We start from the raw sequence: 13,557 nt of genomic DNA on the forward strand, positions 1-13,557 counted from the left end.
CCCAAGATGATTGTTTGATATTTTTTGGTTCTGGAAATTTTTGTACAGCCTTAGTTTTCTGTGGTGAGGGAGTTATAGTTCCATTGTGAATAACATGGCCTGAAAATTCAACTGTAGTTTTAAGAAACTGACATTTTTTGAAATTGATGTCTAACCCATACTCTGAGTCAGTCTTTAGCCCCTTTGCTAAACGCTGTATGCCTTCAAATTTACTGCTTGATGGGATGATTATGTCATCCATGTATATCATTACTATACCTTCATTAATTAAATCACGGAATACAGTGGAAACAAATCTCTGAAATACACTTGGTCTGTTAGCCAAGCCAAATGGGACTTTTAAAAATTCGCATTGTCTTGTACTTGTGACAAAGGTTGTGTACTTCCTACTGTCCTGATGGACTTCTACATGGAAAAATCCATTTCTTAGGTCTATGGTTGAAAACGGTAGCTATTTGCAATTAATCTAATACATCATCAACAATTGGCAATGGAAAGCGGTCTCTAATCATTATCTTATTAATTAAACGAAAATCCAAGCACACCAGTGTGGATCCGTCTTTTTTCTTATACAGAACTATTTGGGATGAATATTCAGAGTTACTAGTTTGTATCACTTTTTCCTCTAGCCACGCTTTAATCTGTTTATCAACTAAGCTTTTTTTATAAAATCCTAGTTTCCTCGGCCTTGAATAAATTGGGTCGTCTTTCAATAAATTTATTCTCATATTCAAGTTAGTTGTTTTTATTTTATTCGGGGAATAGTTATTTACAAGTTCCTTAATTTTATCCTTAACGCAAGCATCTGTCGTATGCGATAAATCAACATTATTCATATTTTCACTAGAACAATCAAGGTTACACAATAAAAAATCATTTTCATTGAGCAAAAAAGAATCTTTATAAATACTCTTTACACAATGTTTCTCATTTATATTTTGCTCTGAAAATAAATCAGAAAGAATATCTTTTTCTATTTTTTCTTCCGGCGATAAAAAAAGAGTTAGAAAGAATTTCGTTTGGATTCATTTTTTCTTTTTTCATTTCCTGCGTATTGGGAATAATTCCGTCAGAGGAGGATTCATCGCGTTCGTTTAATTTTGTTTTTTCATTCTCTTCGAAAAGATGCTCATAATTCTTTTGCGTTATGATGCAATCGGGTGAAAGTTGATCAGTTACTGCAAACGGAAGTTCCACTATTACTTTGTTTTGTTCCAGCGCGGTTTCGAAATAATTAATTTCTGCATTAACCGTCTGTCTAAAGCAACTTTTCAGTTCGATAAATCGGTCAGGTTGTTTAGGTACGTTTACCAACGATCTTTCTATACAATTAATTCTAGCACCACTGTCAATCAACGTCTTAATCGGTGTTTCATTGATAACAAGATTAGCGAATTCCAAATCTTGAAATTGCTCGCCTTCCGAAAACTTTCTTCTGAGCGCCAATTTTATGTATGGCTAACGATTTCGTAACGTTTTCTCGCTGTCTTACTTCGTTTGATTTAAAGCGTTTATCACAAAACTTTGCAAGTCTGCCCGCAAATGAAACAACCAGATTTTTTTTTTTTTTTTGGGGGAATGCCTAAAGTTAAAATTATGATCTGGTTCACGATAGTTCGGTTTTGACTGACGATTTATTTGCCGATTTTGCCAACTTGCAGAGCCTGAATATGGCACTTTCGTTTCGTGCAACGATTTTTCTTTAGAAGCAAAATATAGGTCGCACTCTTTAGCAAGCTTTTTAATGGCTCAAACCACGAATCTGATTGACGAATAGCAATATGGGCGGCAGTATCTTTATCTAGAGATTCGAATATTTTATCAGAAATAATCAAATCACAAAGCGATTTAAATTCGCTGACATTTCGCAGTTTTTGATAATACTCAAAATTAGATATTATTCTTGTTTAAAATTGAACATGTTTCGTCGGACTTTCGTTTTGCACGTCGGAAAATTTGCAAACACACCTGTGGAGAAAGTTGGGATTCACGCAAAATCAGAGATTTTAATTTCTTATAATCCTGTAACTCTTCGCCAATATACAACAGCGTATTATTGACTTTTTCTTCAAGAATTGCAATCAATATTTCGGATTTCAAATTTTCCGGCACATTTTTTGTTTTAAATGCTCGTTCGAACGATTTGTAAAATAATGCGAAATTCTCTGGCCTTGAAGGAACTGCCAGTGCTAAAGTTTTAACCGATTTTATCAAGCTTTCCAGGTCAGGGAGGCCACTTAGCTCTGATTCCGACCTTCCATTGCTAGTGCTAGCATTTCGCGCGTTTTGAAGTTCCAATTCTGCTTGAATTCTACTAAGTTTAATTTTCTCTAACTCAACTAAATTATTTTCACGCCGTCTTTCTTCGTCAATTTTCTCTTTTCTCTCCTCTATTATAGTATTTAGTAAATCGTTTAGTACTCAGAATCATTTTTATAAGTGCCACAGTTTTCTATTAGCGCTTTAAGTGTTGATATAGTGACAGATTTCGGCACCTCAAGTGTTTAATTCCTGGGCCAAATTAAAAAGATCTTCTTCCTTGGCTTTGTTTAAACTAGCCATGCTTAGAATTGAAAAGTTCCTACCTTTGTATTATCCGCTCAACCCCAACACGAACCTTCTAAACAGGTAATCCAATTTTGGAAGATGATTTTCTTCAAGCGGTGGCCACCCATTGCCGTTTGTTCCAAGTAAATCTTCGGCTTTTTTAAACCCACAAAAATAAATTTTACGCTTTTCTCAGCTCACTGATTACTTTCGGTTTCGATCCAGGCCGAATAATCAAGTTGTAGGAGCGAAAGTGTCCATCCTTCGAAAAAACTCACTACGAAACGGTGTCTAGGGTTAAATATAGGTTCTATTATACATATTTACAACTTTCGGTACATATTGCAGCGTGGGCACCTCATCGTGCTGCCACGGTCCACAGCCATTTTCTCCGAACAGTCCAGCTACCGCACGCTCTAGTCTCATTCCATCTACTAGCGTTAGGGTTCTCACTGGCGCCGCCTGCGCCATCTCGTGGAGACTATCACCTGCTTCCACACACACACACACACACACACACACACACACACATGTAACTAGCCGTTTTTGCCCCTGCTGGCTCATTTGCTCACCAATCCCTATGCTGTCCGATTCTGTACGCGGTGGTCGTCAGTTCCACTTAGCAAGTTTTCAAACTCCAAGTATCCAGTTTAATAATCGAAAATTTATAGTAGAACCTTTTTAGTTGATCAATACAAAGTGAACTGATTTAAATTGGCATTTATCAACCAAATATATTAAATGGAGTAGTAAAATCAATAAAAAAACTATACAAATCGTAATAACGCATCTAAAGATAATTTATGAATAAGTTTATAATAGATATAAGTTTAATTTTTGTATTCGTTTTTAAAAATTTTAAATTTTTTTCAAAAGGTTATAAGAACAATTCTTTAATGTGCTAAAGCAGAATTATTTAACAAAGCATGATAATTCAGGTCAAATAAAAAAATAATAACTGCTACAATTTTTTAGATAAGTCATATAATGTCTTGTATTCTTTGTGAGAATTAAATCTTTTTCGATTTCATTCAAAATTTTATGTAGTTTCTTGTTATAAAATAATTTTGCTTATCAAAAAAAATTCTTGCAAAACTTTATTTGCCAAGAAATTTATTCCTTTCGATATTCATCTAAATAAAAATTTGTAAAAATTATCGAACTCAAAAACAGACATCAATAAATTTAAACATAAATTGTCCTTTTCTTGTTACAAAATATGGAATATATTATCTTTAATTATAAAGAGAAATACTTTGGTCAATATATTTGTAAAATTGAATAGTTACAATCCAACAAAGTACTCATTTGGAAATAATGCTCCTTTTTTTTTTTTTTTTTTAAGTAATTTCTTGTATTCTGTAAGTGTCATTATGTGATCCTATCAGCAAAAAGTCTAGTTTACCACAAGTGCAGAGATATTCTCTACATTCAAAAGTAGCAACTATTAATAAAATATTATGGCAGTGGAAAGCACTCTTTTACATTGATTTCATATTTCTTGCCATGGACGATTTTTTAAAATATATCCTTATGTTACAACGTGAAAAATGATATTTAATTCAAGAAATGCATAATCAGTAACATTTGAATACAATGCTGCCGATATTTTGTAATTTGGATTATGTCCCTATATACATCATTTAAGAAGCAATATAAAACAACGTGATTGAAAAACTACTCGTAGAAATGAGCTAAAATTTTGCATGTCCCCATAAAATGACCTTGTTCTTTGATTAAGGACGAAAATTAAGTGTGCTGCCAATTAAAAAAATTTTAAACTCTAATTTTTATTATTTTTCGCATATTAAAAATTACTTTTTAACGATAAGTATATGCGCAAGATATGTATAATACCTTATATTTTCGTAACAAAAATATTTCAGTTGAATAACCAAATTATTTGTTAAGATATAAATTAAAGTCCAAATTCTTTTGTTAGCTCGTAATTCCGAAACGAATGCATCTAGACTTTGGATGTAGTTTTGAAATTAAGGGAGAAAAATTGGGGGGTGTTATGGGAAACTTTGAAAGTTTTGCTTTTTTTCATTATATAAATAGCCCCTTATGATTTTTTTTTGTTTAAAAATTCATTAATTGATTTCGAATGGTACTTTTTTTATGATAAACGAGACCAAAATTAAGCTGGATGGCTTTTATTTTCTTTCCGCGATTATACATTCTAAAACATGCTGTAGTGCCAGTCTCGTAGTAGACTCCCAAAATTGCATTATTGTTACAGTGTGTTATCTGGGGTCTCGTTCTTGGAAACGGCAATTCTTTTGAAGGATTCAAAGCGCACAGTATTATCATCTGCAGTGGTAAAACATCATTTGATATAGATGAAACGCTTTGCTCCGATTGCAGAATAACAAGCTCACTTTTTAAGTCTAGGGAATGTTTTTAGAAGTATTTATTCTGACAATTATACATAAACATAGCCTCTTCTCAAGTCCATTTTTTTTTTTTTTTTTTTTGAAAATAACTTTGTTTCTTTCCTCCCTGATAGATATTTTCCAGTGTGGTTTATAATCATAAAGATGGAAAATTTAAAATAAAAAAAAATTAAAAAATCATCTGAACCTATCAATTTTCTGACTTGAACATTATTTGACAGTTTTGGAGATATTTGACATGAGAACTCAAATTTCATTTCCATTCACATTTTCGGAATTAGAAAGAATTGTAAAGAAAGAATGGTTTTATTTCATTTTAAGGTTATACATGACTTTATTTCGAGTTTTCGATGATGAGGAACTTTTAACTTTGCAAGGCTTAAATTCTAATTTAGTTTTTAAACTATTTCTTTATTTTCAAAAAACAGCAAGATATTCTTTTTTTTTTTTTTTGCGATGTTTTTATGGGAAACATTTGTCCTTATACGCCGAAATAGTTTTGTAGAATTATAATTAATATCATTCACTCTTTAGCTCATTCTGGTGCAAAGTCTACAACTGATGCCGTAAAGCAGAGTTTAAACTGTACATTATTGAGAAGATGATGAACAGAATTTTGCAAACAGTGCATCCCTTGCCAAAAATCTATGGTCAGCTGTCGTGTTAACTCACCAGCAGGTGATTTTTCTATTACCTTCCGTGTGATTTGGGCATGTACATTTAGATGTTGTAGGTCCTTTACCTCCTTCCATTTTTTTAGGAATTGCATAAATTCGCTGCTGTGTTCACTACGGTGTGATAGACAATTTTCACCGTCGACGACTTAAGGATTCCTTAAAGGGCCATCTGGGCTGAATCGAGTGTTGGACACAACAATTATCAACGTTGTTACTAGGTATCCACACACCATTCTAGGATGATATTGGTGCTAGGTCAGCTGAGCTGGCATATGAATCTAGCTTGTTTTTCTCTGGCAAGTTTCTACAGTTTACTAGTGTTAAAACTGAGCCATCAGAATTTCTAGATCTTCTTCGACAACACTTACGAGACTTGCTGCATCTAACCACTCTTCGGTCGAGATCTCACGTGTCTTGGATATAAGTGGGGGGGGGGGATGGTCAGTGTTCCCGTTGAATCTGCTCTGATTGTATCGCTAGCATTTTTAAATTCAAAGGGAGAAAAAGGTTGTATTTGGTTTTCAGTTAATCAATCGTATGTGCAATGGGTTTTCTTGAACTGCACGAATAATCGTCCCTACTTGCGTTTCTTTTGTTTATTGATTTATTTTCTTTATGATTTTTACGTTTTTAATGATTTTTCGCCCCATTTCCAATGATCATCGAATTTTCATATTGAAAAAATAAGCAAAAAATATCGAATCTCAGTGTGGAAAAAAAATGATGATTATTATTAAAAAACACCGAAAATATGGCTTTAAAAATTTGAATTGGTGTTGCTCTCTGCATCCCTAATGGGGAATCGACTCTGTTCCAAAATTGGATGATGTATTATGTGACGCCCACTTAAGCTGCTTTTCCCATTTTTCTTTGTCTGTGCTTTACCGCCACTATTTTTCCACCAAAAAATATCGTTCTAATTCCCTTTTATGCTGCTGGGATCACATTTCCTTGGTGATAAAAGTAGGTTTTGCCATTTCAGAACCATTGCCATTTACGGAACTTGTCACTGTAAATTAAATGTGAGAGTTAACTATTGTTTTTCATATCATTCTTGAGTACATGCCTTGTATTCAAAATTTTAATCCGTTCCCTAAAACGTTATGCTTGGTGATGGTCATATATAGACAAAGTTTTTCTCAATCACCTCAGTGATTTTTTATTTTAAAAAAATCTGTTACTGTGAATCTTTTTACAAAGAAACATAAAATGTTGCTTGTAAGAGTTCTTGCATTTCCATTTCTTATTTTTATACATATATAAAGCTAAATTATCAAAAATTTTATATTCATTTATAATTTTTATTTTGATATTGTAATTTTTTAAAGTAACTTTAACAATTAATTATAGCAAATACAACTTTTTTTCATGACAAAAGTAATCTTAATTCCCAGTGTTCTTAAATTCTGATGTTCTTCTACAATTTCATATTAAAATTTATTGTGTATTTGATATCAAGAGTTTTGAAAAAGGAGGAATTAATGGGAATGCAAAACCAAAATAAAATAATAAAATGGATTGTATATATTATCACTGGTTTACTCTAGTGTTAAAAAAAATAACAACTTTTCTGACTTTGCTGTAATTTATATTATGCTGAAATTCATATTATGAAGTCACCAAATACTCTGTAAACGACGAAAAAAGTAAAAAAGGACGTCAACGATGCATTGTAGAATGAATCATAAAAAGACGTTTTTGTCATAATTCACAATGGTACAGATCTGTGTCTGGAAGAAGGACATTAAGAAATTGATGTATCTTAGTGAAGGATATAATCTCCTAACTGTGATTGCGTGGGGTCTTTTGTTCATACTTAAATCAATATTATCTAGCTATTCTTGAAGCAAGAGTGCCTATTCCTCAGTGAGCATTTGTGTCGGTTATCTGTTGGCCTCCGGAAGATACGATAGTGCCACCAGACATCTCTTCAGAGCATTCTTAGCATGTTCAATAGGATTTAAATCGCGGGAAAGCGCTGACCAATCCGTATCTTCACTTTCCGGAAGCTCCTGAACAGCAAGAGATTTGTGTGATTATGCGTTATCGTTCTTCAACACTAAGCACCTCGGAGCAGATACAAGTGGAGAGAAAGTAACAACGTACGTGGGGAGGATAACTTCATCACAATAACGATCTTCTGTCCCTGAATCTTTGTCCAAAATATTGAGTTCCATTATGCTCCCTGATACACACTAAAAGCGCCCCAATGATTTCTTTCGCTGATGTCAGTGCAATAAAAACCTGATCGCATCCATCTCCATACTAATTGACGTCGAGAATCGTTTGAGAGACTAAAACAGCTCTCATCATTAAAAAGAATCATCCCTTTGTAGAAAGGTCCAGTCTTTTGAATTCTTTAACCATTATATATAGTCTCGTTGATGGCCTGCTGTCAATAATATGCAGCGTTCCAAAAGATAGGCGATTAGGCCAATTTTTATGCTGTCGTCTGGCCACAGTAAGCAAGAGCATCTGCAATTCAGTTGCCGCATGCTGGTGCGTGCTGAGCTATATTTCCCGTTGTCTGCTGCCGGCTCTCTTTTGGCCATATAGATCATCCACTGATATATTGATCATTTTGGCATATTAATCATCCGTTGTTGGATTTTTTTTTTTTTTTTTTTTTTTTTGGTGTGAGGAGGGGCATTCTTTGCCAACCTTTCTTACAACTGTACCTTGGAACGCTTTCCTTGCGCGAGAAATGCTTTTCTCAATTCCAAACTCTTCAAACTACGACCTCCCTCCAATTTTCCTATCTTTCTACTTCGTGTAAATCCGCCATGTTGATTTCTTTTAGAAATGGAATTTTCCTCTTTAAGTTGCCTTGTACTGCGCGTGCTAACTGCGTCCGTTTTATGTGCCCTCGCAGTTGCTAATTCAGAGTTCTCATTATTTATATATGCATCATCTTTCTGTTGAGTTAAATTTTCATTGCAATGATCATAAGCTACCCTTTTCGACTATTTTATAACTATATGATGAAAAGTACTGAGTAACCATTACCATTTGGCTGTATTTGTTCAACTTAACCTGGCAGAATCAGTGACCGATTTCTGATTCGGCAGTTTGGCAGAAGGAATGCAGGCAGGCCATTTAAAAAAATGTTTTCAACCTAGTTGTCAAATTTAGAATATTTAGTATTGAATTATGTATCTGGACTATAATATGTGCAGGCATTGAATTATTAAAATTGTTAAAGTATAATTAATTTATTATAGTATATAGAAATATTAATTATTCATTAGCTTCTTATGTTACATTCCACTTGATAGGACCTGTGAAATAATAGTTTTTAATTCTTTATTATTTGGAAGTTTATTTCTTTAAAATGTATCATAATTATTAAATACTTTTATTTGTAATTAAACAAATTATTAACTAATAATTGCGCATTTTTCAAAGACATTATTATTTTAATCATTTCTTTCATATTTATATATTTAAAAAATAAAGACATATCTATTCATTAAGTTTCTAAAATAAATTAACATGTTGATTAAATTAAAAATGCGTTGAAATGTGAAATACGTAAATTAACCATTTTATTAGAAATGGAGCCTCATAATTTGTACTGTCTGGGGCCACAAAATCCACCACTGGGCAAAACTAATTATTGTTCACCATTGAGTATTATTGTTTACTATGCATAATTGGGGGATTTAATTGTAATTTTAGTTGTAGTTGAAGATTTATTGAATATATAAAAGCTTAGGAATATTTCTTGAACTTTCTGTTACAAGAGGTAGTATTACTGGCTGCCCAAATTGGGAAATGCTTGAATTTAAAAGAGTTCAATCCATACCAAGCATTTGAGATTTACACATTTAAAGTCCTTAATCTGATCATCAGTTGATCAATTCCGTTAGCAGTTTCAAAATTTATGTTAAGCTGTGCCTATACATTTTTTAAAACATGCGTATACATTCTTTTTAGTGGACCAAAACCAGCAGTTCTTGTGGATGCTAATACTGCAGTGGCTGAAATAACTGGACTAATACCTGGGGTTTATCAGTTTTTACTGACAGTTTATGATGAAAAAAATGCCCATTCATCTGCTACGGTTAATGTTACTGTCATTCAAAGTAAGTATACAAATATATATTTCTTTTACTAATTATTCTGAAACTCTCTCCACATTTTTAAAATTTGTCATGTACAAAAGGTAAAAGCATAAATTTGTAACTTAAAAGAAATTTATAAGATTGGTTAAATATAATGTAAAATTGTGATTGGCACTATCAAATGCTATTGCTATTATTTACCTAGATGATCGAGAAAATGGGAATTACGAGAGATTGGAAAAAATCCGACTAAAGGCAGGAACATTTATTTTAAAGTTATATCCCCTCCCCCTAATTCTTATTGGACTCGACAGTTTACTGTTTTTTCCATAAGTCTGACCATGAAAATCGGTCATTTACCGATGAACAGAAATAAACACTAGCCCCGTTTCTGCGTTTGCGTTTCAGAATTATTGAGAAATTTCAGAAAGATCGAAATTTCAATTATGTAGGATCGTCGCGCCGTATTGAAGAAATTACTTCGATTCTAAAGTACAATTGACTTACATATGTTTTGTTATGTATGAAACCTATTGCCACAAAAATTCCAAAATCAGGGTTATTACGCCACCAAGAAAACGGAAAACACAGAGAATTCAAAAATCGTTTTAAGAAAACCAAGAAAATGCAGGGAAATTTGAAAATTTTCATTCAAATAGGAAAAATACCGGGAATTTTCAATTTCTTAATTCTTTTTTCTCATCCAAAAATGCAGATCTCTATAGATTACAAGAATAAAAGATCGTAGTCATAGCTTCCAAAAACGAAACAATGCCATTCGCGATTGTGTAGTGCGGAAACTCGCCCCTTTTCTTCACCCTTTTTTTCTGCCAGTTTTCATTTGCCAGACATTGCAATTTCGATTTGACAGTTCTTTTTGCAGGACATTCCCGAATTGCAGTAAATGAGCATGCGCGAGACTTCTGCAACTGTGCGAAGGAATAGAATACATTTCTCTGGTGGAAACATTCAATCTCTGGAAGCATCGCGGTGGGGTTTAGTCTACCATACTTGAATTTGTTGATTGGTTTGTTTATTATTTGAGAAACTGTGAGCTTATTTATATTTCGATCCTTTTAATTCAAGAACTAGTTAAAGCTTCATTCTTATGTACGTTAAAACTTTTGTCACATTCACAGTTTTATTCATTCAGTGATATATCGGAAATATTTTCATATATTATCACTGAAAGTGATATAGCTAAAAAATGTAGGTCAGGCGATACAGAAATGTGTGTACCTTATTTGTTACGGATTTTAGTTAGAGTAAAACTATTTTTACATTCTGTTACTAGTGTACTGTGCAAATAAATAAGGGGAAGAAAATGAAGTGAAATCATTCTAAAGATTTTAGATACATTCGAAAAACGTTAGGGAAACATTTTATAAAACTTAAAAATATGAAGGAAAAAGTAAACAAAAAAAATTATGGCTATTATTTCAAAGTATGTAAACCTTTAATTTTTTCGGTTTCTGTAATAGCATGGTAGACATAAAGTATAAATACTGCAATAGTTCATCCATTCTAATATAATCTATCTGTATTTTGCAACATAACTCCAGTGATATATATTTGTTTCCTTTGCAATTATTTATTGGGTTTATGGTATATCTTAATGTTGTATATTTATGAAATCAAAATTGTGATCAGGCTGCTGTTTTTTAATAATGAATCAAATACACCTTTGGATTTTAATAATACAGGAGAGCATATATGATTAGATTATGATACATTTATGATTAGAAAAAAAACTGAAATATTATTTCTAATTGAAATCAGCAATAATGCCCATTATATAGAATGTAAATTCTTGACATGGCTCTATTAAATTTGAAAACCTTTAGAGTTGAGCATATACTTCCAAATGGTAAATGTTCTAAATGATATTTTTAAAAAACTATATATTGTGTTGTTTCAGTCAATAATTGTTAAAAAAAAATTGTAGTTAATTTTTCTTTCTTTTTTTACTATTCCTCAGTCCAGTTAGTTATAGTAAAATATATATGCTGTATTAAAGTTTTAAACAAAAAATCTCATTATTTGAGTTATGAATCTCGTTATTTTAAGTCAATCAATGACCATCTTGAATAAACGCCGCCTGTTAATTGACTCATCTTAATGGCGATTACTATAAAATGCTCGGAAGTCGTTTAAAATTGTATTATCAAAAGCTTCATAACTCTGTCAATTTTAGTTGAAGATATATATATATATATATATATATATATATATATATATATATATATATATATATATATATATATATATATATATTTGATTTGATTTTAGTGTGTAGAGAATATCTTATTCAGTATGACTAGTAGATATAGAGAATGTATAAAAGTTTAGACTTCTTAATTTAATTTGGCAGTTCTATGTTTGGACCATTTAATTTCTGATTCATTCAGTTTATATCGTGAACACTATGCACTCCTCTATCCTCAGCAAATGTGTTCGTCTATCTGTGGTCTATTGTTAGCGGAAAAGTATTTCTGAGTGAATTTGTGCATAGTTTCTGCTGCATAAGAGGCAGAGTTTAGCTGCTGAGAGAATTTAGAATGTGAAACCAGATTTGACTTTGTAGCACACTTAAAATTTTCATTATTAACATCATCTAACTTATTGTCTATAAACCTGTAACTGTTATCAATAATAAATAAGTTAAATTGGAATAAGCTGTAATGATTTGATTTAATATAATTTGTAAAAAATTATTTTAATGGTTATTCTAGTATTTTTGGCTACATACATAATTGTCATTATAAGAACCTGATTCAAAATTGCAATAAAATAATGAACAAAAGCTTATTATTTACCGAATATGCAAAACAGTTGGTTATTAATAGTAATACTATTCAAAGGAAAAGGAGGCAAATTTTCCGTGTCAAAATAAAAAGAAAGACGATGTAAATTGTGATAACATTGCAATTATTTTGAAAGCTAAATGAAATCTACTGCTTTCGGCTTTGTTACAGAATAATCCACCGAAAATAGTGCACATTCAAATATACCATTGCATCGCATTATGGTCATATTAAAATTATCAACTACATTATTTTTCATTTTTCTTAATCATTCAAATTTCCTAAATTTTCCATCTGCTTTTTTTAACTAAGAAGTTATTTTTATCATGGATCATTTTGCACTGTCTTCAAAAATTGCACATCAATTATACGAGTTTAATTTTTCCTTATTTTTATGTTGACTCAAATTAAATTGCTAATATAGTCTCTGTCTCTCCTCTCTCTCTCTCACACACACACACCTTTATTTATAATAATTTTGAAAATCAACACATTTAATTAATTCTATGATTGTAATTAGCATGTTTATGCATAGTTTATTTACTCCATCTTGTAGTGATGCATTGTGTTAATGTCCTGCTTTTGAAGTTAGACGAGTTTATTTTGGGACAGACATTATAATTTTGAGCGGTGAACATATAATGAGTACGGAACGTGAAGTTTGCAACTCCGCTCTCCAAACTTTTACTTCAAACCAACATGAGAACATTACTTTCTGTTATGAAAAGTAAACTTAGACCTTTAGTCAATCTGTTTCGTATTTATATCTTGTATATTAATTTTGTAAACCATCAAATTTTATAAATTATGTAACTGCGATAAGTTATATTACTATTAGTTTATTTAACGGTTCTTTGTTGTATTGCTGTGTGATATTACATTAACATCTCGTTATGTAATTAGGCGAAGGCTACTTTTATGACAGAAATAGCATTTTTGAACGCTTCATAGATGATAAATATATCCTCGCCATTTTTTGCTTTAGTACATTCCAACATAAATTTTATATACTGGGTGGTTATAACTAAACTTCCCCTATAAACAGCGTCATACAACGCAAATGGGTGAA

General features: G+C 31.8%; 1 protein-coding gene across 3 annotated transcripts in view; it reads left to right on the plus strand.

Moving 5' to 3' along the window:
• The window catches only part of LOC129960131 (dyslexia-associated protein KIAA0319-like protein), a 100,405-nt gene that overhangs the window by 51,096 nt on the left and 35,752 nt on the right, over positions 1–13,557 (plus strand). For all 3 annotated transcript variants that reach the window (XM_056073288.1, XM_056073287.1, XM_056073289.1), the window contains exon 14: positions 9,557–9,705. In XM_056073288.1, coding sequence (XP_055929263.1) covers positions 9,557–9,705 — 149 coding nt within the window. The remainder of the gene's footprint in view (positions 1–9,556; positions 9,706–13,557) is intronic.

Source organism: Argiope bruennichi, chromosome X2 (assembly GCF_947563725.1).
Source record: "Argiope bruennichi chromosome X2, qqArgBrue1.1, whole genome shotgun sequence".
NCBI classification, from domain to species: Eukaryota; Metazoa; Arthropoda; class Arachnida; order Araneae; family Araneidae; genus Argiope; species Argiope bruennichi.